The sequence below is a fragment of the Pholis gunnellus genome, assembly GCF_910591455.1.
Source record: "Pholis gunnellus genome assembly, chromosome: 8".
In the NCBI taxonomy this organism is placed as follows: Eukaryota; Metazoa; Chordata; class Actinopteri; order Perciformes; family Pholidae; genus Pholis; species Pholis gunnellus.
In genome coordinates this window covers 21,896,756-21,923,175 of record NC_136534.1, presented here as the reverse complement: position 1 = coordinate 21,923,175, position 26,420 = coordinate 21,896,756, and the positions used below count along the sequence as shown (strand labels likewise).

At 41.2% G+C, this 26,420-nt stretch overlaps 1 protein-coding gene across 1 annotated transcript; it reads right to left on the bottom strand.

Annotated features, from left to right (window-relative positions):
• Positions 1–2,257: 2,257 nt before the first annotated feature.
• Positions 2,258–16,814, bottom strand: scn1ba (sodium channel, voltage-gated, type I, beta a). Its single transcript, XM_079164747.1, has 6 exons — positions 16,571–16,814; positions 7,325–7,491; positions 5,947–6,184; positions 5,281–5,422; positions 4,942–5,013; positions 2,258–4,343 (listed from the first exon to the last, which is right to left on the bottom strand). Exons 1-5 carry the CDS (start codon positions 16,623–16,625, stop codon positions 4,947–4,949), a joined length of 669 nt encoding a protein of 222 aa, XP_079020873.1. The 5' UTR covers positions 16,626–16,814; the 3' UTR covers positions 2,258–4,343; positions 4,942–4,946.
• Between the last annotated feature and the right edge of the window lie 9,606 nt (positions 16,815–26,420).

Genomic DNA, 26,420 nt, shown 5'->3' with positions numbered 1-26,420 from the left:
GGTGTGTGTGGGGTGGGGGGTGGGGGGGGGGAGAGACACACCACCACCTGCTGTGTGGAAGTGACACGCAAACACACCAGAAAGAGAGGGGGGGAGTGCTGGAGGGAGCCGGACGCCTCTCTCGCTCTTTCCGTCGTTGAGCCCCATCAAAGGCCGCCAATCCTCCACGAAGTGGGGATGAGAAACATTTCAACACCAGACACTTTAGTTTTTCAGCTTTATTTTTGGATGTATTACACATCTGAGGATGAATCTCAAAACACCACCCCGCTCCTCTCGTGGGGTTTTAATTTTTTTTTTTTTTCAAAACAGTGTGTTGGGTTGTTAGTGAGGACAACAAGCTGCGTCTGACTGGACCGACAGTATTTATTATTAGCAATGACTTCTGATCTGAAGTCCTCGTCCTGCTCTTAAGAAGTCATTGGTGGATACTTTGTGCTCTGATTTGCTGTTACAGTACGGACCAAGAGGAGCTACAACCATTACTGGTCACAGCAATAATGACAATAGTGATGCTAGTACTTTTTGAATGTTTCAAACAAAGTAGTATATAATAATAATAATATTGACAAATTGTGTGTGAATGTGTGTAGAGGCAGGAAAAAAAACGACAACAAGCGGAGAAGGTTTTGACTTGACTGATGTGTGTGTGTGTGTGTGTGTGTGTGTGGTCATGAGGAGTCCTCAGTGTTTCAGATGTTACATTTTCATATTAGCGTTTCTTGAGTTTCAGATTTCTCTTTCTGTCAGAGCCAGACATTAACAGTCGACTTGATCGGGTGGAAGCCCGAGCAGTCGGCTGCTTCGTTGTCCCACTGGGCCGGACGCTTCGGAGCAAAAAGGACCAACCAGAATTCTGTTAGGCCCAGGTGAAGAAAAAGGGAATCCGTTTTGCAGTATTGTTTATTTTTTGTGTGTGTGTTTGTAAGATTTAATTTGACTCGCCTCATCTTTTATTTTTATTTGATTCATTTTCTATCTTTGTTGTTTTGTCGTTTATTTTCAGCCTTTCCTCTCCGTCCACTCGATCTTCCAGATGTGAAAACATCTCCCCCATCTGTACTCTTTATTCTTCTTCTCATCACTCAACCCCACTGGTCCTCTCTGTGCTCTAAACCCACTCTCACTCTCTCTCTCCCTCTCTCTCCCCCTCTCTCTCTCTCCCTCTGTTTCACTGAAAATAGCGGCTACAGAAGCATGTGGGCCACGCTGTGCATGGCCATTGCGGGTAACAAAATGGTGTAATATTTATTGCGGGAGGGAGGGTAGGGGGGGGGTGTCTGGGGTAGATTATGAGAGCGAGAGAGCGATGGATGGATGAGAGGCGGGGATGATAATGTACTGTAAAGATTTGATTGCACACCACTCCATGGAGAAAAATGAAAAGTTCTAAAACATAAAACGAGTCCTCGCTCATCTTTGAGTCTTTGTGTCTTTACCTCCAAAAGATGTGGGTCGATTTATCCGACCAAGATAGATCTGGGGAATATAAAATATAATGTCCATCACAATATCCCAACGCCCAATTTTAAATAGCTTGTTTTGTCCATCAAACGGTCTTACAGTTTCCTATCGAAGAAGAGAAAGAACAAAGCTGGAACTGGTGAGATTTATTTCTCAGGTAATCTTATGACCTATAACCAGTTTAAATCTGTGAATCTTCTGAGGAAATGTCACGGAGGGAAATTAAGTTTACATCCAACTACGTTCAACTACAACACTGGATAACTGCAGTAAACAAAGGTGGTATCAGAGTCATTCCATCACATAATTTCCAAATTAGCCGTCCATAACCCAAAGAATATTACAACGATTTAAAAATCAAGTTAAGGAATAAATCCTCACACTTGACATGCTGGGACCAGCAAATATTCGACATCTTTTGCTTGATAAATGACTTAAAACAACTATTAAATGATCGAAATAGTTGTTGATTGATTAGTGGAAAGGCTAAGGCAAATTAACTGAATCGTTGCAGCACTAGTTTAGTCATTTTGCGGTTACATCTTGATTGAAATTGCAGAAAACGTTAAAGCTTTTTACAAAAAATAAAGGTAATTTTGTTTTTGAGAAATAAGTTTGCAACTCAAAAAGGAAGTTTGTGTTAAATGGGTAAAAACAATGTAACACATGTTCTATAGAAATGAACTTTAAGTGTGAACTGAAGATGCAGCCGGCTGAAAGTCCCGACGCCTACACGTTTACCATTTATTTGAGAACAAATTCAAGTGAGACGCGGCTGTTTTTTTTCACAAGAACTTTATTTTTTTTCTTCTTCTGTGTTTCACTTATTATTGTGGCAAGCAACCTTTTCACACCTGCACATGAAGCGAAAACGGCCGTTTTAAAACACGTGAACACAAAGCAGAGCAGCAGTGTGGTTTTCATTTCACAGGTTGGTTCATCTATGAAATGAAGATGTCAACTGATGCGGCATTTCCCAAAAAGTAAATCACTCAGTTAGCACAGAAATCACTGGGCTGTTGGATTTGTTGTTGTTTAAGCCTGTAGTCATCGGACATTCTGTTTGTACTGTACTCTTCTTCTTCTATCAGTAAGCATGCAGTTAGTCCATATCTTAAAATGTATGAAACTCTGTTTTGGTGCAGAAGAGCTGATCAGTAAACGTGTAGAGCGGCAGTGTTTGGCTGCCATCTAGTGTTCACCGGTAGTCGATGTCTGGTCGTCTGGAAAGAGAAGCAAGTTGCCCTCCAGCTGTTTTTACAAATATAGATTCATAACAAGGCTTCACCTCTTTCCCTTTTCTTTTTTTGGGGGGTTTCCACTGGCTTCATTCACCCAGGGAGGCACACTGGACTGGTTTTGTGGTACGTTTGCCCACGGCAGTTAGATACGTAGCAATATGCAGAGCCCTTAATTTTCTATGAAAGCACTAAGATGTGTGTGAAATTACACATCCGTGGGAATGTTTCCACTGTAGACAAATTCAGTTTAAAGTGACACTTCTGTGTCACTGAGGATAAATTGGTAAAGCTGATTTTTGTTTTTTGGTTTGTCTTTTTGGTTTGCTACACATTTAGTATTCTCCAACGAAGTGGGCATCATCACAGGAAATCATTCTTTGGCTTCAGGTGCCATTTTTTGCTCCCCTTGCACCTTTCTGTGTTAATTAATTAAAAGGGATTACCACTGAAATGTAGCTTTTTTTTTGCCACAAAATCAACACTTTCTATCATAATATGGCTGATTCCGTCATCTTGAGCTCTCTGGAATGTAGGAAAACAGTAAAAACATCACTGTGTTGATCTCACCTCCGATGTGAAATGTTAAAAACATGACTGGCTATGTTTGTCTAATGAGTTCAACCTAGAGTTTACAGTGAACTGCACGTTCCTTTATTTGAGAGCGAATAACTCAAACTCTACTAATAACAAGAGAATAATACTTTTCATCAAACACCCTCCAGAGGAAGCTAAACATTAAGCAGACTTAGCGTTTAATACAGACCACATTTCTCTTGGTTAGCAGAGTGTGTGAACCCTCACATTCCTGTTTCCTTGTGTGACTCAATGCAACGGCTTTAAGCTGACGTGTGACACTCGTGACTCATTGCTCTTCACAACTGCTCCTAAGGAGGCAGTTTCTCTCACATCCTAATACCCGCTTAAATGAAATCTGTATGTTAAGAATGCCTTTAGAAGAAAAATAAAAGGTTGAACCGTTGATATTGGTTTCCCGATCGCCTAATTAAAATGTCATAGTGTCCTTAAGATTTAGATATTGGTCTGTTTTAAATAATAAATCTGGTCAAAGTGAAACATTTAATAACAGCTGTCGCAGCAGTGTTTCCTCTGTACCTTCTAGTAGTGTTGCATCATTACAGCAAGAACATTTACAGTCAAATTCAGTCGTACTAGTATTTAACAGTATGAAAAAAAACAATGAAATATGGCGAAACTGATTAAAAACTGTTAAAAACATGACATAACTTCAGATGCATGATGTTGGTCGTTATGCAAAGCTCATAAGCATGCAGGTATTGTATATAAATGTATAGGCCTATAATATTTATATAGGATTATCTGTGTATACACCGATATATAGTTCAACCCCGTCTCTCTCCCGTTGGACCACGACCTGATGCTCCCTCCTGTCCCTCAAAACAGGATTTAGAAACTGTATACAGTTCAGGTCTTTCCATCCTTTGCAGAAGTTAAACAAAAAAAAAAAAAAGCTTTTCTATCAAGAAAAGATCTTTCTCCCTTCTGTGGTTCTCCATCTTGTGAAGAGGATGGTGGGATGTGAGTTACAGTGAGAGGAGAGGGAATGAATGAGGGTATTTGAAATTACTCAAGGACTCCGTCTTGAATTCTTCCTCGGACCTGAAGCAAGAAAAAGAAGAATGGAACTGTCAGAAATATGAATTATGTAAAAGACTAAAGTAACATGCAGTAACGCCTTCAATCAGGCCTTCATTTTCCTGGGCGATCGCTCCCGGTGGCATAAAGCAAGGTTTAAAGGTATCCCATCCAAACGCTGATGGTGTCTTTGTTTTATAGCAATTACATCGTGCAATCACCATTAACTCAAATAATTCATTGCATCCATTTGTCCTGCACCTACAGTATAAAGGATTGGGATGAGCACACAACTACCTCTCTACCCATTGAATGGCTCAAACTTTAGTGAAATAATTTGGTTATTTTATTATAAGTCAGACACTTTGAAGATCCAAACGTTGAATGTAGCATGTTGGCTAACCAGAGATACATATAATAGGCTGAAGAACCTGAGCTACAATGTGTATACAATATTCTGATACAAGAACATTATATTCCAAGAATTTACTTTCAACCCAGTAGTGGTGTTAACAATACAACAGGTGTAAACACAATGTATGATCGCCCGCTTTGGAAAATAAACGAGAGCACAAGAAGCAACTGTATTCAGACATTAAGTTCAGTGAGAATCCAGACCTACCGGTGCTATTCTGCCACTTGTACAGCTGCACAATTGTCTTTACTTTCTGATGCTATAGCTAAATACTCCGCCCTGAAGGAAAGAAAGAAAGAACAGGCAGACAAGATCAGTCAATCAGAATAAGACTTCAGTTCAGTGAGGGGGAAAACAAAAGGAACATGTTTTGTTATTTTTGAAAAGAGCAGATTGAAAGAGATCGTGTCTCTGCTTCCCACACAGCGTCAGGAAGGAGGAAAACAAAGGTGAAAGCGGGACCAGCAGGTTCTGGAAATGTAAGGCTGGCACCGGAGAGAGAGGCTGGCTGTGTGTTTGTGTTTGAGTGTCTCATGGGCTACTCACGCGCTCTCTCTCAGAGCTTCCTCTCCTGCCGCTGATATCTTCCTGTAGCAGTAAATCATCTCAATCGCGAGCCACACCTGCAGCCCGATGATGGTAACATACATCATCACCTCAGACAGAATGGATGCCAGTCCCCTGGTGACTAGAGAGACGGGGAGGGAGATACGGTAAGAAATACTCTGCCGGTGTGCTTAATTGAAAGGGGTTTGCATACATTTTTTGCCATGAAAAAGATGAGGGCTGCCCAGGCTGTACATCTTTTTTGAACAATATATGTCATAAGTCATGACCTGCTGTCCTGTATTACAGAGTGTCATCATTTATCAGAATCTTGCTGCAGATATTCTGCTTTAATCAAATGTTTTGACCACACGGGGCCAGCACGAAAACCTATAAACGCAACATTTACATAATATCAAACGGCTGCTTTTTGACTCATCCAGATGCCATGGAGCGACACTATAATTCATTTATACTGTAAGTCCGATGGAACCCACAAGGTTTGGTCTACCGTCTCCGGAGAGAAATATTTGGCTCTTGAGCTGCTAAATGTTCCACTATGTCTACGAGCTAGTGTATCAGTGGGTTGAGAATCAGGCAACGAGAGTGTTATCTCCTTGAACAGCTGGCTAGACAGACAGTAGGACAGCATCCCTCCTCTCTTACGTTTTGGCACCACTTTCATGACGACTTTCTTGGTGAAGTTGGCTGAATATTCGAAGTGTTTATACTTGAGGATGCGGGTGAATATGCACGTGTAGGTTCCAGTGTCATTGAACGTCACATTGAGGATGTAGATGGAGCCTTCCTGTAGGTCTTCGGTCTTCTTGCTGCCGTTCCAGGCCAGGCGATCCTCGAAACGTGGGTCCGTGGTGTCGCCCTTTTTATTTTCATATCTGTATATCTGGAAGAGAATTGCAAGTATGGGATTTCTTTGTAAAAGGAGGCCCGGGAACAAAATAGAGACTGAACATTCAAGTTGTAATCCATTTGTTACGAATACTGTTAGCTTTGCATAGAAGCAAGTGTTTAGGCTGATAAATGTGTTTTTACATGCAGCCACAGTTAATTTCATGAAAAAAAACTAAACCAACAGTGTTGGTCCATCTCTCAATACAACCACTAAACTCTCATTGGTTCCTAAGAGGATGTAAATCTTAAAAAAAACAACAACAAAACAAATCGCAAAGTGATTTTTAAACAGCTGGGCACTGCCACTTCAGCAAACAGAAACACATCTATTTCACAATGTTCACACCTGTAGTGTGACTTTCCACCTGTTCTGGGATCTGACTGATACTCTTTGGCTTGCGGTCCCATTTATTTACCCGTGTCGACAAATAAAACTACAACAGCGAGCTGCTGTTTGTTCCTGGATGCTGGCAGGTGTAAAACAAACTGTGTTGATGAATGAATATTCATAACCCGCCTGTCAAGTTTGGTTTTCACTTTTCCTGTCATCCTTGAGCAAACAGACAGCTGCTCTCCACATCACCGCTGCTGCTGTTTTCCCGTATCGACCGTGGCCTCACCTCTGCACTCCCTGGTGTATTAGTTGAAACAAATTCTAAAAGGCAGCTGAAGGCTAATGGGGTTTCTCCTGCTCCAGGAATGTACCATTATGGCCTCTGTGCTTTACCTGGGGAGGGCTGCTTCGTTCAGGCGCTTTCTTCCAGTCAACACACGGCGGAAAAGGCCTGTCGTAAAAAATGCAAGGCTCTCTCTCTCTGTCTGTCTCTCTCTCTCTCTCTCTCTCTCTCTCTCTCTCTCTCTCGCTCTCTCTCCGTTTTTTATAGACTTCCATACAATCAGACTTCTTTTTTCAACCAGGGGAGTCGTCCCTTGCTGGCGATTAGAAAGAATGCATTGGCTTCACTTTTCAGACCCGGAGAATGCCGCCTATGTTCACCATACAAACACATTTGAGTGATATCAATCTTCCCATCTAACTTTCTGCAAGAAGGGAAATGCATTTGCCAACACGTCGAGCTATTCCTTTAGGTCGCTCAAAGCCTGCCTTGTGGCATATCTTATTACCACTCACATGGCTTTCCTCTGTCTCATCTGAGGCCGTGAAGAACCAATCGACGTAGGCCGTGGCGGGCACCTCGCCCCTTTTCTTACAGGAGATGCAGCCCAGTTTGAAGCCTTCGCTGACCACGGCCTCTGTGTTTGAGTCCACCTCCACGCAGGCTCCTCGGCACAGAGACGCTACAGAGTGAAAGGATGAAGAACACACAGTTAGAAACCTGCTCTATCACTTTATTGCTCTTTGCAGGTCACAGGGTTTAGAGGTAAGAGCCCTGGGTGGCCATCATCCTCTTTTTTCGTGTACCCGTGACTTGAGAAGAGGTTGATACACGGGCAGAGCTCTGGTGTTTTCCAGTATCTTAGTACTTGCAGGCAAACTGTTTAAACAGTACTTTACAAAACAATTTTAGCTCCTGTAACTTTAGTATTTTTGCGTGCGTGCTCCCAATGCTAATTGCATGTGAGATTTTTTTTCTTTTATTTTCTTGCATTCTTTTTTATTTCCTCTCATCCTCTCAGTACATGGATTGTTGTGAATTTGATTGATTTTTTTTTTTTTGTCATTTACATTTGAGGTGTTTTTTTAATGCGTGTAACTGAGGGGAAATAAAGAGGTTGCAGTATGCGGTACTAGTTTCTTGCATTCTGTCAATCGGTGAATGAGCTAAATTCATATATAGAAGCGTGAGTCTATATATGCCATCATCATCATGACACATACTTCTCATCGGCCGGGAGTTACACACCTGTAACTCCAAATGTTTCTTTCTCACTCTGCACCTTGCAGTTTCCACTGAGGCCTCAGCATGGCGCTCAACCAATGACCTCGTATTATTGTCAACTTTGACTTCTGGGGATGCGTTTGTTTCGAATCGCAAGATGGGGGGGGGGAGGGAAATGAGGGAGAGGACAGGAAACACAACGCTGATCAGATGAACTCAAATCATTAAAAGTTTGGTCGGGATTGACAGAGGCTGCACATCATCCATGGCCTCACGTACACAAATATATAAAACAAAGGTCTATCTTTTACCCCCTCGGATACAAATATTGCAGCACCAAAGTGAAACTTTAAAACGAATCACAGACGAAGAATTGCCACCACACTGCAGAAATACATGGAGGGGAGGAATGGGGGGGGGGGGGGGGGGTTGAAGAGAAAGTTAGTACAAGGTAACATCCATTTCTACTAAAGCACGGGGGGAGAGATGGGGAAGCAGGAGGGAAGAAGCCTAATGTCGGCTGATGCACTGCAGAGAGAGAAGGGGAGGAAAAAAAGGGAAGGAATGGGAGAGAAAGTTCAGAACATAATGTAAGAATCACAGGCCCAGATAATAGAAACCCAAACTATCGTATTTAAACAAGAGACGGACCTGTAGCCTTAAAACCAAACGCAGACCCGAACCCAGCTGGACCCGAGAACGACCAAACCCGAGCCTGAACTTTTAATTACAGATTCAGATGTCTTTCATAATGTTTGGGGCATGCGTCTCTACCCATGCCTTGCAAACGGTTGACTACAGTAGTTTGTGTCCCACGCTGCAGAAAAAACCCCAATGTGTCCAAAAGAATGCTCCTAAATCCTGAATAATATCGGCACGTCCCACATGTCTTAATCGGAAAATGCTACATTCAGAAAAAAACCTAATCCGGAATATCCAAACAGAATATAATGTTTACATGACCTGTATCAAATTCTGAATATTGTCATATTTTGAATAATAGTGGAATATTAGTGTTTATCAGTGTGTCTCCGTGATCCTCTAGCTCTTCCACAATTACACGTTGCTACTTGTCGCTTTGACCATGACAATGACAGTACTCTCTAGAGAATATAGGCTCATATATAGTATAGAATTGAGTACTTATAGTACATATTTCAGAGATTATGCTAAATCCAAGACAAACCTGACAGAAGGCTGGGACTGTGAGAGAAAAAGCCCAATTACAAATCTGCTGGCTACTTCAGCACCATGGACAGCGCCACGGACCTATCACTACACAGCTCAGTTAGGTTTGGAATATTTCCCAGACAGATTGTTTACTTACACAAACGTCAGTCAGATAAAGGATCAATGAGTCAGGCAGACTAGACCAACACATTTTACAAAACAAACCCTCTGCCCCCGCACGCTCTGCTGCTATGGGATAAAGAGGGTGGATGGCAGGTGTTCCACTTTTCCTCGCAACTGCAGCAGAACCCACTGGTGTTTGTGTACCTTTGGGTGGAGAGTCACTGTCTACACGTCCGGGAGCTTGTGTTTCAGATTTGGTCGTTGCTATAATTCATAAAAGAAACTATGGCAAAAAATTATAAAAATGGCCCAAAGTTGTAATAAGCCAGAATTTGCCTTTTTAAAGCATTTGCATAGAGCTGAGACCCACCACAACAACTCAGGTGAGGAAAACCTACATGTCTGAACCTACAAAACAGGGTTCGGTTAAGGCTGGGGTCTTCGGGTTTTGGGGTTTTCTGGGAGGCGGGTCTGCTGAGGAACTGGATCATAACAAACAGACCTGGATCAAACAGCATTTGCTGACAACTGCTCAGAGAACAGGTGCACTTATTCACAACTAAAACAACTCGAATCTCTGCTCTAATTAGCTTTCTTGCCTGTTCCAAATGTGGCTTGATTGTTTGTGTTAATTACAGGCTGCTGTAATATGCACCAGCTGTCAGTGCTGCAGGAAAGCATTTGTAAATCAACTGATAGACATTTGTCAATAGACACCACCAAATCTTTGGCTTATCATTAATATGCAGCGATATTTTGACTCAAGTCCGTGAGTTATTAGCTTCTACCATGCAGAAAAGACATGAAGGAAGAGACAGAAAGGCAAAGAGACAGACACAAGGGCAAGACATGCAATGCAGAGGAACACGTAAGGGTTGGAGATGGCTGGCATGTGGACTGCTCTGAGAAAAGGAGGTGAGACCGGGAACACAGACAGAGGAGACGCATTACCAACGACACACAGCGGGACATAAATTAAAAGGATGCCTGGAGACAGAGGAGAGATCTTCATTTTTTGCAGGAGAGACAGAATGAACACGGACAGAGACGGATGAAAATGTAGCAGGGACGGCAGCGACCACACAAGACAGCGCGAGGCGGTAATCCTGAGGGAGGGTTGGTGACGCAGCAGAGGCGACATTGTGCACGGTGGGCAGGGATGCTGCTGACTGTCCGAGACTGAGATAACAAGTTGAGAAGACAGTGAAAAGACACCGCGAGATAGAGAGAGAGAGAGAGAGAGAGAGAGAGACAAAGATGCAAGCAGACACAGCAGGAACTGCACATCCAAAGTGCAGACTAAACAGGGTCAGAGGCACCAAACCGCCTCAGCAACAATTCTCAACAACAGCAGGACACTCAGAGCATCAAAAAAACCCAAATCCATTACATAATCTGTGGAGGGAGGTTCAGGATTATGCAACAGATATTCCAGAAATGGCAGATTAGGAGGTTTTTTTTCCCCTGACAGGGTGGCTGGCAGCCTAATCCCTCAGATCATATCAGTTGCTGAGGCCTACAAAGAAAATAAAGAAAAAGAAAAAACCTGACCTAACGCTTTAGCTGCACCAAGGACCATCCACCCACTGAAGTTAGCTAGTTTAGCATGTTGCTGGGAGCTAAAGGAAATGCAAAAAGGATCAAGGTATATGAGAGAGCGAGGGAGAGAGAGAGAGAGAGAGAGAGAGAGAGAGAGAGAGAGAGTGAGAGAGAGAGAGAGAGATTGGATAAGTGACAGCGAAAGAGATGAGTGAGGACAACATCTGTTTCCGTAGCTGGATTAAAACACACGCATATACTGTAGGAACACATAACCTGGGGAATTGCCAAGCATCCATGACATTTCCCTTGACCCCAAGCGAGCGACAGACTTTCCACTGGAACAAGTAGACCATTGAAGCACGCTGCTCTGAGAGCGTCGCTTTCATTTCACCTCACAAAGCTGTCATATTGTCTCGACTGGTTAAGTGATGGCACGCTGGTTTATCGCTGTAGGACAAAGCTCGAGGGATCCCAGCCTGGCCTTTCTCTCTTCATATGATTTCACAGAACGGCTGCTCCATTGGCTCAAGAGCACTGTTTTCTATTTTTGCGGAATCCAGAAAACAAAATCAAGACATCCAAGATGTGATTTACAGACAAAAAAGACACAAAAAAGTGGATAATTTCCTGCTCAAGAGGCCTGCTCAACACAAGAGGAAAACATTACAACGTTGTTCCCAACGATTATAACAAAGGAGCAAAACTCTGTCACTACAATGTCGTATGCAGGACTGTCTATTAATTAGATTTTATATCATTTTTATTTGCAACAGCAAATACATTTTGAGAGAAACAAAATACCCCCCAAATTTACAATCCTCTGTAACTACTGTGCGATGTTTTGAGTTTCATGTTGATCTCACTTCATTCCTTTCCGTATAAGCTCTGTTCTCTGCAATGTCTGCACAAAGGCTCTTACTACTGGATGTGCAATGACATTTTGTTCTGTAAGATAGATCGGAATGTGTTTTGAAGAATGGAACTCAAGGCGCGCATTCATTCTTTTCTCAAGAACTCCTCGGCTCCGTCGTCTGTTCAACGTGTTGGTGACACTCTGCTGACACTGTCGGTGCCTCGTCAAAGCGGGAAAAGCACAAGTGTAACTGACAACGCGAGTGATGAAGGGCGCTCCAGTTCGGGGGGGGGGGGGGGGGGGGGCTTGGCGTTGTGCATGCTACTGACCCACCTGAATAGAGTGAGGCCACGATAATGTTATTAGTTACACCTCTGCTGTTACAAGCCCAAATGTCTGCATGTAAAAAAAGGTCTAGACACAAACCCTACATGGTATGAAGTCATTATAGATGTTTTTAGTTTTTGAAATTGTGTTGACAAAACTGTGAAGAATTGTATTCCAAAATTCAACGTTGAAAATGCATGAATCAGTAATTCCTGCCATAAAAAATTGCATAGGTTTGACATGTTATTGCTTTCACATCCTGCAGACACGGAGCAACATTAGTGTTTATTTGGAGTACATGACCAATTTAAATCCAATATTCACTCTCTTTTAGCTCTTCTTTTGGTCTCTTCCAACTCCTGGGGGAAGTATTTGTCTCTTTAGCTGCTAAATGCTCCACTATATGTTCATCAGAAAGGTGCTAACTTTGTGTGGGTAGTGCACAGTGGCTTTATCTGCTGAAAACCAACACGTTTTAAATCCTAACTGGTTACAAACTGGTCAGTGGTCCTGCACTTCAAACTATCACACTCTAGATACCCCTATAGCATTAGTTTGCAGTTTGCACTTGTTACATGCATACAGTCTAAAATCAACTTCCAACGTAGGTTTAGTTTTTAGGTTTACTTATGCAACAAAACTACATGGCTAGGTATGGGAAAGGATCGTGGTTTTTATGTTATGGGGACGTGCTTATTGTCCCCATTTCGTCCCCCGGAAGGAAGGCGAGTCCCCACAATGTGACTTTGTTATGATATTTATGTCCCCACAAGACTGGTAAAACATGCCTGCTGATCATAGCAGCAAATGAAAGTACACAAAAAAATACTTATATAGTTGAAAACAACAAATGAGTTCCCAGCTCTGCAAATGCAAATTGAGCTGTGTGGAAGGTCCCTCTCTCTCTCCTCTGATTGCATCCTGGTATTACAGACCTCTGTCACACAGCTGGATGAACAGGGGATCAGGTGTGTGTGTGTGTGTGTGTGTGTGTGTGTGTGCATGTCTGTTAGTCTGTCATGCATGCTGCCTGCTTATTAAGTCATGGCACAGTATCTCGCTTCAGATTTGTGGGTTGGAACGGATTGCTGAAAAAAGTCCGAAATAGAATAAAAAATAACATCTTTTCAGAATTATATTCATGCAGCTTTGAGGCTTCCGAGTCTGACAGCAGCTGCAGACGGGCCACACGAGAACCACTGTTGTAGTTTCTAGAGTCACATTCATGATTTCGTTCAGACTGCAGCGCCGCTCTGAGGTAGTGCATCAATTATGAGTTCCTTGTTTACAACGCCTGCTGTTTGTACGACGCGATAAAAACAGATCCAGACATCCGATATACTAGCAGCTAACTGATGACACTGTATTTGATCAATGGTTGAAAGCGAAGTCAACCAGAAGAGGAGGTGACTTTATATTTAAAATTAATTAAAGCTTGGAGAGTACAGATTATCTCCATTATGTTCATTCATACTCATTAATGTTTTAGGGCGAAATTGGCTAAAATAATCTTTTTTTTTACTTTTTGTTTTTCACAACCAACATCCTTCTTTTGAATGATTTATTTTCCTGGTTTAAGGGCAGACCCTCCAGGTGAATAGGGTAAACAAAATGAACTATTAGATACCGGCAGTTGATTACTTACGTTAAGACAATTCTTTTTTGCATTACAAGCTTTCTGAAAATGTATGTTTAAATATGCAAACTAGGCATTCTCTTGTCAAATTTGTGCTAATTTGCATAGATTTTCAGAACAGAAATCTTAACATTGGACAAAGCCTGGTTGAAAATGATTGTTTCAGTTTGTTGACAAATTAGAGTCAAAGGTTTTTACAGGAGGAAGTTTGGATATCTCTTTTTATCACTCCTTCAACAGCCATAACAAAAATCTACCTTTTTGTATTACAAGTCTGATATGTTATGTTTAAACATGCAAATGAGGCATTATCTAATGCAAATATTTAGTGAATTTAGGAGAAATCTAAAGACGCAAATAGACAAAAATAGTAAAATAAACTCCTACATGTGTGTTTTCCTTCCACTAGTCTGAAAGAAGACATGTTATGGAAGCAAACGTCAAGCTAAAGTACAGACCATGAATCAGATTTAACAGGATTTTTTTTCCCTCGAGAACTTTCTGCAGTGCAGCACTTGAGTGGTCCTAATCAGTTTATGTTCCAACCCTGCCACTGAAACTTATGATGCTCTTCTCCGTAATGTGATTACCAATCTGTGCAGACGCAGTGGTTGGAGTGGAGCGGTAGAATGGACGTGAATCCATATGACTCGGGGGGCGGAGAAGATGGTTTGGTCGTTCAAACATCCTGTTGACAGGGATCTCCTTTGACCATAAGTCCGTGCACGGAGCCATTTGCAGACTAATTGGCTCCGTGCTGCATTAGAGTGTCTCTGCAGCATGCATTAGGTAAGGTTGCCATCCGATACATTAGCTTTTATGGGCCTCTGGATTGAAAGAGAAGACACACGACGGCGCCATTTGACAGTTTAAGCTCATGTATGATCGTGTTGTTACTTTTTTGGGCCCTTTGAGCATCACAAAAAATAAAATTGACTATATAAGTGAAAGCTAAGTCTGTTTTATGTATTTTGGGACGAGCCATCGCTTGATTCCTCCTATTTCGCATAGTTTTTTTGCTTCGCAGCCGTCACCAATCTCAATTCCGACAGAGATGACATGATTGAGCGTCGTTGGAGCTTATGATCATCCTAATTATTATTTAACTGCTGTTTGTGCGCTTTCTTTCCTTGTAGATTCACTGTCTTCCAGAAACTTCTTGAATCCCATCTATTGCTTAGCACATGCATATGCTCATGTCAAAGTAAAAAAGAGAACAAGCTGCTATTTTTTATTCAATCTGTTCCTTTCTTCTTTGTCTTGAGAGATTCCATCCAATTTCCTGTCTGGTCTTATATTCTCATCCTCCCTGCGTCCGGCTCCAGATGTGCTCACTCACTTCAGTCCTTAACTAACCCGCCGACTCCTCAACCAAACTGTCTGTTTCTGTCAAACGAGGTTTATGTAACCTTCTTACTGTTTGCCAAGCTTCACTTCTCCGCTCTGCTCCCCGGCTCAACTTTCTGTCGCCCTGCCTGCTCGTTTCAACCTGCCGTCCTGGATCAACTGCCACATCGTGTAAAGGAATAACAACATCTCTGTAATTATTATATTTCTTGAGATTGTGAAGCCGTGCTGGCTCGTTGCATGTGTGGTTTGTAGTAATGTCGTCAGTGGCAGAGCGTGAGACAAAGAGCAGCTGGCTGACAGTGATAAGTGCTCAGTACAGCTCTCTTTTAATGCATCGCTTCCTTTTTGTGCTCAATTTTAAATCTCAGTGCTTAAAATGAGATCATCCGTGACGACAACAAGCCAACTAAAAAAAGCTTTCGGCATGCACACGTTTGTTTGTTTTTTGTGAAATTAAACACAAGTAAAATATATATATAATAATGGTTGTAACCCATTTCATAACATCTACACCTTCATGTGTATTTGGGATAGACGTCACTCTATTTTAAGTACTAAAGAAGTGGTATTTCTGATGTGAAATGAAGTTCAAATACAAGTGTAACTATTGTATTTAATTTATTCTATTCAGCTGGATAGAAAAACGTATGTAAATATTTAAAATATTTGTGAAGGGCTTAAACTTAAAGGGGACATGGGTTGATTTTCACGTTCTTCCTTGTATTTTGGGTTCATACTAGAATATGTTAACAAGCCTTAATCGAATCAGATGAAAAACAAAGTGCCATAAGGGGAACATTTGCAAGAAAGTCAATTAATCGATTAGTTGAGCAACAGAGAATTAATCAGCAACTATTCTCATAGTTGTTTAATAAGAAGTTTTTCAAGCAAAGACACCAAACATTCTTTGATTTCAGCTTCTCCAATGTGAGAATGTGCTGCTTTTCATCTTTCTGTATCACTCTTAAGTGAATATCTTTGGACTGTTGGTCGGATGCACTTAGGAAGTCGTGGCAGGCATTTTCCCACCACTTTATATATCACTTTATAAATCCATTATAGAGCCGGTTATTCAAGAAAAACACTTACTTTCAATAATTGATAATGAAAATAATTTTGGTTGCAGCCCTAAACTGTGAACGTCATAACGCCCCAGTGTAACACAGAGGGAGAAATGTATGTTATATACTTTTGAATACACGACGGCTGTATCTGTGTGTGTGTGTGTCCTCAACAAGACCTCATCTCCTTACTCTACAAAAAAACCCTGAACAGCTGGCTTTTAGCACGTAATCCAGCCAAATGATCAAACAACCCCCCCTCCAAAAAATAACCATGACATACAAACAGAGCTAACAGTGCAACATCAGACAACAGGAAACACCTCAACAACAGTAACAAACTGCACAGTCAGTGAATGCGATGGAGGCACAGTTATGGGGGGGGGGGGGGGGGGGGGGGGGGGGGGTAGATGTTGTTCTCACGTGTATGCCAAGGTGAGGCCGTCGCGGCACAACGCAACCGTTAACCACTCACCTTGAAGCGCCAGCAGGGCCAGAGGTAGCAGCAGCAGCTCTTGGCCTGCAGACATCCTGACAGGAGAACGGAGACTGCTGGTGGTTCTCAACGGTGTCAAAACACACACACACACACACACACACACACTTCAGACAGGGAGACACAAGACAGATCTATACAGCAGCTATTCCAGCTTGGTGGTCAAAACCTCAACGACGCCAAAAGATATCCCGACTATGATTACAAGTCTGGGAGAGGAGGAGAGTCTTTTCTGAAGCTGTTGGGACTCTGGGTGTGGTCCGCCCGGGTGTCTTCCTCTTCTTCTCCTCCTTTTTTATCAGCTCAAGGGGCTGGAGGGGTGGGTCTTCTTCTTGAAAAACCTGACAGCATCAGCGTGGAAAGCGGGTGCCCTGCTGCCTTGGCTCAGGATCTAAATCACTCTATTTTGTCCAGCCTCTCATTGTGTGAGCGTGTAGAGTTACCGGAGAGACGAATCACTCCGGGTTTCAGGTTTCGGCCTCTCGTGAGCACCAAAAGGGCCTTTGTTCAACTATTTATATCTCTGTGGCACACCCGTAGGCCTGTTGAGCTCCACAATGAGACTGTGTGCACCAGATAATGCCAGTACACTGACACACAGATAAATGATCGGCCGATGAACGGCAGTGTCAGTGATTGACCATAAAAGCCACTGGAAGACTGCTATCTCAGGGACGAGGCTGAGGAATTTGTGCTGAATATGGAAGACGCAGCGCGTGAGAGACTCGTGCAAAGAGTGCGCAGTTAAAAGGTCTATTATTATGTCAAATATTGCATGTGTGAATTCCCCTCATGTGTGACTAAAGACCTGGGCAGAAAGGTGCTTTATGGATCTACAGTCTGAGTGGGATGGCAAATGGAAGCAGGTATCCTCTCGCTTGTTTCCGCCTCTCTTTGGCTTTGGAAGAAGTTGCAACTATCACCCTATTTTTTAAGTGTTATATCAGAGTTATTGCTGTCTTTCTACAGTCCAAATTGCAGCACCACAACTATATCTCTTCATGTAAAGCTGTAGGCGGTGTGCATGGTCTGTTTCACTTCTGACTCATTCATGTGAATTAATCCACTGTTTGCCCACATCAGTTAAGCCATGTGGTTTGAAAAAATAAAAGCATTAAATCCGGTCCGTCCTCTTTAAACAAAGAAAAATCCCACAAACGCGCAGCACAGCCGAGCGCAGCGTCCTTTTACCGGTCACCTCTTTATCAATATCCCCCTTTTTAAAAAACGAGTTGTGCGCGTTTGCCTCTCCTCACTGATATCCTTGACACGTCTCGTCCTGTTGATGGTTCAGAGGTGGACGGCATCCATCCCGCGTCAGGCTGTCAAATGCTAGAAGTAGCTCCGCCGTCACTCCGGGGACCATCGGAGAGATTCAAGGATCAGCGCACGACACAGAAAAACAAAAAAAGACAAACATCTCTTAGCCTATACTTGTTGCCTTCAAGAAGAGTCACGCGTTGGGAAATGACTTTCCGAGACACAAAGTCAAAGTTCCTCCCGGAGACGCTGCGCGAGACGTCAAAATGAAGAAAAGCGGAGGGGAAACACGCACCGAAAAAAAATGTATTCAGTAATCTCCAGAGATGAAATGGTGTGTCGGTGGAAGGATGGCGCGCTAATCAGTCTTTGGGACGGGTGAAGGCTGAGGGAGGGAGGTGCATGCAGGAGGAGGAGGAGAGAGGGTGTGATGCATTGCAGCTGAGGGATGGAGAAAGAAGAGGAGGAGGAGGAGGAGAGGGAAGTATAAAACCGTTGTTATGGCAACAGTGATTTTATATGATGTTTTCATTGCTTCCAGAAACCACCACGTGTTGGCAAAGAGAACAGTCACTGATATCACATGAAAAACAGTTCTGAATCTGAAACCTGAACAAGGATTTCCAACACAAGATTCAAAGGTTTAAGCAGACTATGTGGTGAAATGCAAGGTTGTACCAAAAGTCTACGTGAAATAATTTGATTATGACATATAATAAAGGATGCAAAATAAAAACAATAAATGATTGATACACAGAGATCATAAATGTGCAGGGCAGAGCAAAGCAGAGACAAAGAGTGAGCTCACCTTGCTAAAACTAGAGCAGTCGAACACAACAGCCCTGCAATAAATCTTCCCTCCATGAAGGTTATATTATATAAAGTCCACTTTTATTAGTTGAAGCTGTGTTAGAAAGTTCAAGTTTAAACGGTCATTTTGGAGGCTGTTTGTGGTGCTGTTGACAGGTATATGTCTGTGTCCTTTGTCTCATAATCCGTCATGACTAGGCTGTTGCTTTTTTCAAACTCCTATTTCATATTAGAATATTTCAAGTTGTCTACTTGACAAAGCAATGCAACTTTCATTAATATAATGAAACCAGGGCTTTCCATTTGTGTTCGGGTTACTCGCCTTAAAACTAAGTGTTTGTCATTAAATCACTCATGGAAAGTTTCTTATTTACTCGCCTGTCCCGTTCTCAGCCTGCCTGTCAGACATTTTAACTGCAAGGTTTTCAACCCACTCTTCCAGCCACCATTGCTCTCTGATTTAGTCATTAATCCACACATAAACGGGCATGCACACACAGCCACACAACCACATGTAACATAACCACAGGTGCACTGACTCACTGTCTGACTCAGAGGGGAATCAGTCCAGTCTGTGTGTCTGTGTGTCTGTGTGCGTGTGCGTGCGTGTGCATGCGCACTGATCTCTCGTTTTGGCCATTTCATCATGCCAGCAGTGAGGATTACACAGCAAATTCCCCTGTGTCAAATATGCAGTGTCAAAGTATATGGACTCTTTCAGAGTTATTACAACAACTGCAAGAGTAAATGCAACCAATATAGCCGCCAGTGTTGGTGAAAATAATCAGAGTTAAAAATGTCAGTGTAAAATATACAGTGTTAAAATAAATTGACTATTTCAGAGTTATTACAACAAAAGCAAGAGTTTTGATGAAGATGTTAGTGTAATCTGGAAATAACTCTTTACTCTAGAAAGCCCCACCCCACCTCCTTCTCTTTTCAACCAGACCACGAGTTTCAGCACCGCGCCTTTTTCCGTCTCAAAAGACTGTGGTAAGTTGTTTTAAATCAATTATTATACCAACTTTTTACATTTCAGCAGACACAGTATTTTAGACTAACATTATATTATTGTTCAACTTAGACGTGAGCTGTTTTTGTGTCTTGAAATACCGAATTGCAGAGAGCTAACGTGACTGAGTTGAAAGCTAGCTTAAATGCGTAAGCAACATCAATTAAGGCTAACAAGTATAACGTTAAACTCTACGTGTTTTATAATTTTGAATGTCCATAGATTACAATAAAATAGCAAAGACTGCATGTGCGGGGAGTTGTTTCAACTATCATTAGTGACATTATCCAGGACAAACCTTCGGACACTCCTAGGATTACTTTCAAGTTAGTGAGTAAACAAATTAGTTTTGTATTAATTATTTACTGCATATAACCGCTTCTTTTTCGGCTAGTTACACTGAATAAGCACTTTTCAAAGTAACGTGAGCGCCACATTGCTGTTTAATTACTGTCAGTCCGTTCTAATGTGTGGTTAGCAAAAGCTTGTCAGTGTTAAATTTCAGTGTTAAAACTTCACTGCGTCATCTCATACGGTAAAGAGAACGTGATTTTACTGCACGTGTCTTTATTGAGAAACTCGTCCCGGGATTTTGATTGGTAGGGTTTCCGAAACTCGCTATTAAACGGTCCCATTCTGATAACTGAAGCACCGACGTTAACGCACTTACAGCGATACCCGTTGACGTTGCGGTGCATTTTATTATCATGCTGCAACCTCTCCATGCTACCTGTGCTAGAGCTGAAACTCCCTGACCGATTAGCACGCGCACACACGTAGGTAAGTCAGTGCACAGCAGAGAGAGTTACGTTAACCAGGTGAAGTGAATTTTAAGAAAGTAGAATACTGTCTGGAGCTACTGCATGAGTGTGGCTTTCAAATGGCACCGGCTAGCAGGTAATATTTACAGGTGAATTAACAGAACACAGTGTAGTGTGCTGAAGTCAGGACAGAAGCGTGTTGACAGAGCAGTAGCTACATTCCATAGTATACACACAGTATATCGTACTTCAAAACTACTACTAATTCTGCTATCTACCTAATGTAAATATGCAAGCTAATGGCGTTCAAACTGTGTCACAATCATGTAGCCTGATGAAGAGAGACAGTAAAGTAGATACCAAAATATGCACAGAAAAGAAATGACAAAATACTATTATTTCATGTGGACATAGCTGATGGAGTGTTTCACCTTTTATTAAATAGACAAATAATGATGAAACATCAGAGCCTTATTTCCTAATGAGCCTAATTGAGTCATCTGATCTGATATTTTCAGAAAGATAAGACACTGATTTGGCCACTCTCATCTTACTGTCTTCTTGTGTATTTTGTTAAATTGTATCATTCCAGGATATAAGTTAAATATTATTTTACATTTATTCCTTTTAATAACAGGGAATGTCTATACTTTTTTCAGATTTCCCCATTCTTTGCTACGGTTCAGTGATGGTAGGTAACAACTTCTAATTAATTAATACTAACATAGGTCTTTGTTTCCACACATCAACATTATTTATGCCTGCATGTCATAGGGGCACCACACAGAGTCCAGTTACCTTTAATTTGCAATTGGACAAATGCTGATTGGGATTTTTTTTAAACCCAAATACAAAAGTATTTTGTGATATAGATAATAATATGGTTTCATTTTGTTGTTATTACAGATCCTATCATGTTGATTATAGCGAAAATCTATAACGAACAGAAATATGTCAAGGTCAACGAACCAAGCTTGGATGCATTTTTGAATGCTGGTAAGTCATCAGTCATACTCCATTGTAAAAACAAAAGGAAAGCAGATGTCACTTCATGACTTTTGAGTGTCTCGCTTTCTGGTAAGCTACATTTACTGGCAAAGTCAAAAGATATCACTTACAGTGTTTTGGGTTTATACTCTGTTATTCTTATTATCTCGTATGTATTTTTTCCCCCTTAAGCTTTCATGAAGTTCTGCATCCCACCTGTCACTGAAGGCATCAGAGTATTTGATGATACGGGAACAGAAGTGGATGCAGATGTCTTTCAAGAAGTTGCACAGCAGCCCAACACTGGCGTATTTACCATCAGATTTGACAATGGTAGACTTGTTCTATCTTGATTACCATTTCTTTCAGCATAGTTCATGGAATGTTGAATAAGACTCAGTTACACGTTGAGGTTGTTGTTTACCTCTCGTCCTTCTTTCTCCTAAACAACACATAGATCCCCAGGGAACAAGTTCACCTGGCTCTTCCAAGGGGACAACTTCGTCCACCAGTTCACTGCTTGATGTCACAACCAATGCTTCGGTGGACCTTTCAGGCTGCAGCCCTAATAATATGGTCTTCCTAGAACTTCTATCCTGCAGCTCGGATGATACAGTCATCCTAGATGAAGATTACAGCCCTTCCAGAAAAAGGCAGAAGGAGGATCAAGATGCCAAACATGTTAGTTGATGTGTAAAACGTTAGCTTCCTTTGGGATTGCCCCCTTTTATAAAAAATAAATTAAAATCCTGTGTATCGATTGTCAATTGTTCAATCATCATTTAATTTCTATTGAATATTGTCTTGTCATCTACTCTCATTTCACAGTTGGTTCAATCTGCGCTGGCCAAAAAACCTGGTGGAGACCGTATTGCCAAAGAATATAACCGGACGAAAGGTCTGACTGACTCCTCACGGCGACAGATGGTTAACATACTTGCTGGGGACATGACGGAAACTCATGGGTATTTTCAATGTCTTTAAGCACATCTTTCTTCTATGCTTGTGGAAAAATATTAATATTTATTATAGCACTGTATCCAACACAGAATTTTGTCCATCAATGGGATTTGGCTGTTCAATACAAAGATGTATTTGTTTTCAGCTCAGCGCCACACTAAATTGAATTATCTGTAGTGTTAAGACATCAGATTCTCACATCGGAGAAATGGCAACATTGAGCATCTATCTTGCTGGGGTGCTGAAAGCACTGCCAGCCATTGCAGCTCATCACCTGCCCTGCACAATCCGCAGTGCACTGCCATGGCTGGTTGCATCACCTGTCCTCCATTATCTTCTCCGCTTCCATCACAGTTAGTTTTATGGTGATTTAGAGACTGTTTGTAAATTTTTCAGCCTGCCATCCTGTTGCAAACAAGAGCTGAGACTTGTTTTACCAACCATTTGTTTCATTCATTTTTATTAAGTGGCATTCTTCAATTCTTATTGCTCTGAAATCTATTGTAAGCCTTGCCGATAATTGAATTGTTCACTCTTCCCTTATCAGGACGGCACCGCCACGACATGTGAGAGAGATGTATGCTAAAGGCATAGTTGCCCTGTTCCCATACCTGATGGATCCATATTCCAAAAATGGATATGTAAGTCTTTTTATGTGTTCTAGTTATTTCAACAACTTAATTAGGATAACCCCTCGAGATGAACCAATGTGTTTACAAGGGGTTCCTTAACACAAATATACAGAAACTACAATACATAAAGCAATTAGACTGTTATAGATTGTTTTATTGGACTGTATAGCATACCTGATGTAGGCAGTACAAAAGAAAGAAAGAAGCCAACAACATAAGTACCTTTGATCACACCAATGTGCCCTAATTTATGACTCGCACAAACTGCAGACTTACATAGTTGTACTTAAGAGACCTGATGTATGATTCACTATTTGAAAATGGTGAATAGCTATTTACAAATATTCAAGTGTTCAAAGCATTGAGACCATACAAATAATCTTGTATTACATTTATCCAATTTCACAATCTTCATAACTTCTGCTGTTTTCATAAACATTTCATCCTGTTTTTATTCAAATTTAAAGGAACATTTCTACGATGGTGAAAGTGGCACTGGTTATCTAGCATGGAGGCTAAAAACCATCCAGAGGAGGAGTGCTTCATCAGAGGTCAGAGGGTCATCACGTCAGACTGGTGGAGGGCCAACAGCTAGAAGAGATGCCTCATTTAGTCCTGAGATGACCCTTAGTGAAGAGCAATGCAAGGAGGCCATATCGTTCATGAAGTATTCTTCTGATGAGGCCACTATCATGCAGAAGATGAAGATGACATTTGAATATCGTCATAATATGGTCCTCAATGAAGAAACATCCTCAGACGTCTTAAGTGAATTTCCACGCTTCAAAGATGTCAAAGGCCTGGTAATTGATTATTTTCCCCCCAAAATGTGCATTATACGAATCAAATGTAAATTAATGTTTTAATGGGACTAGCAAAGAGACTAAACAATGAACCCCTGTGGATGGGGTCTGCAGCAAAGGTATTTTAGACACTTAAAAAAGGTCCACCTAAAGAAAATCTATATCAGTTGAAGTGTAGGCTATGTTTTGAATATTTTCACAACTGCCGTCATATCTCCAAACCAACCAAACTGCATAGGCGAAATCAGTAGGAAAATACTGTTTTCCTGTCAGAAAAGGCTGTCTGGCAGGCAAAGTAAAGCAGCAAATTATTTTAAACATAGCGTAAACTTGAACTGATATACATGTTTTTAGGGGGACATTTTTAGCTAACACACCAACTATCAATAGGTACCTCATAAAATCACACATAAAATAAGAAGAATTGTCCATTTAAGTTTTTCTTTTTTTCTTAAAACTTTCGCAGATTGAGCAAGACTTCATCATGCAGTTTGGAGAAGATGTAGCTGCCAAGTTTTTGGAGAGGTTGGTTCCAGCTCTGTATTAGTCCAAAGCTAAAAACCCAGTTTGTGGAATGGAATATATGATTAAACAAGTATTCTCTATCTAGGTGGCCTACTACATTTAAACAAAAGGTCATCCAGCTGAGCAAGGCTCTCCCGACCACAAGTGACCTTGAAGAACTGATTCATTGCGCAGAAGCTTCGGCAAATGAAAAGGAAATGGATGATGCGACTCTTGCCTCTGGTAGTTTGATTTACTTTGTCTAGGGCTTTGACTTTTTCCTGTGTCAATTTTTCTTGGTTCATCTGTAGCTTTAAAGAAATGGTGTTTTTTAATTTTAAGATTATAGTACCATTACATAACATTTAGCTTTCTTGTTTCTGTGTATAGGGTGGGACAGTGATATTTCTTCCATTATCCTCCTCCTCCACCTGATTCCTCCCTCAGCCCAAGGTCGGAAAAGACCGGGCAAGGTGTCCGCAACCGTGGCTGAAAAGCATCTTGTTGTGTTCAAGAAGGTTTGTATTGTAGGGATTTATTATAGCGATGTCAAAGGTGTTGTTTTTTTTCATTTTGAAACAAATAGGGTGCATATAATGACAACAGAATCCAGGAAGTCTTGCTTGATATTAAGTTGTGCAGACAACCATTGAAAAAAACTAAGGTACTTATGGTGAAATTATACTTTTTATTTATTCTTCAGGCCTGTGCCATCTGTATTATATCCCATGTGGGAAATTGATTTTGGTGTAAAAAAATATATGTTTTACTGACGGTTAAATATTGATTGGTTAAATTGATGGATACAGTTACTTACTTTTTTTATATACCTACAGTAATAATTTAAGAGCCAGAGATATTTAAACCATTTATATCTGTGCTTTTCAACGTTTAACTTTTGCAATATTTTTTACTCTCAGAGTGGAACAAGCATCCAGGAACACGTTGATACCATCAACAGCACCACTCAGCCCTATCTACTTGCTGTTGGGATGAAGAGGAGCACCATCCATGAATTCTTCATTGTTCTGGACAAGCAGGTCATACCATGCAAGTCAACTAGTTCTCTTGGTGCTTTCGATGAACTATTTAAGGTGCACTTTGTATTTGGTACCATGTACAGTAAGCTGCTCCACAACATGTACACCTTCGTACAGACAACTGTGTACAACATAGATATCGGCAAGGTCCAGGAGAGCCCACGTGTTGCAGAGATTCGGGCTAGACTTCTACAGTAGTTAATTCATACATTGAAGGAAATAACTGAGTAGGCTTATCTATAAATACAGTTGTATTGTTGCAATATCTACTAATGTTCTGTCAGCGAAGTGGGTAAAGCACCATGGCACTGAATATCGCCCTGGTTTATTAGTATGTGTTGAGGTAGCTGATGACATGCCAGTATTTTGTAAAATCAGGACTGTTATTGTGAAAGATGAGCAAGTTATACTTACTGGTTCAGGTGTCGAAACCATTTGTTTTGATGAACATTACCATGCATTTAAAATTGTGTTCAAGCCATTTCAGGCACTTAAGGTGTTACATGTTGAAGAGTTGCTCTACTATAAAGTAGTAGATGTTCAAATGGCGTATGGACCAAACGATTCGTCCCTTTTTGTAGTACCATATTGCCATTTAATGCAACCATGAAAGTGTTACGGCATATATTTTAAGATGTAGATGTTTGCATGTTTGTTTGCACCCTTTTACATCACTAAATTCTGAATCAAACCGAAGATTGTATTTTGAAAAGAAATGGAAAACTGTTGAACCTGTCTAAAAAGTTCTCGGTGTCAGATTTGAAAGCAAGAAACCAATGTACTGGAATTTACGATCAAAAAGGCAAAATTTGCCTATGCTTTTTGTATTTTCCTATGTTTTGCAATTTAGCATAAAAGTGTCATTGCTATTCAATTGTTGTGTTGTTCTTTCAGCATCAACAACATCATTTGACATGCATACTACTACATGGACACAGAATATATCTCCAACTGCAGACATTTTTCACACACAGGTTGAAAATCTGTGAATCTCCTTAAAAATATTATTTGAACACCTGATGGAATAGAAGCTGTGGTAAATCAAAAATTCCAATATTGA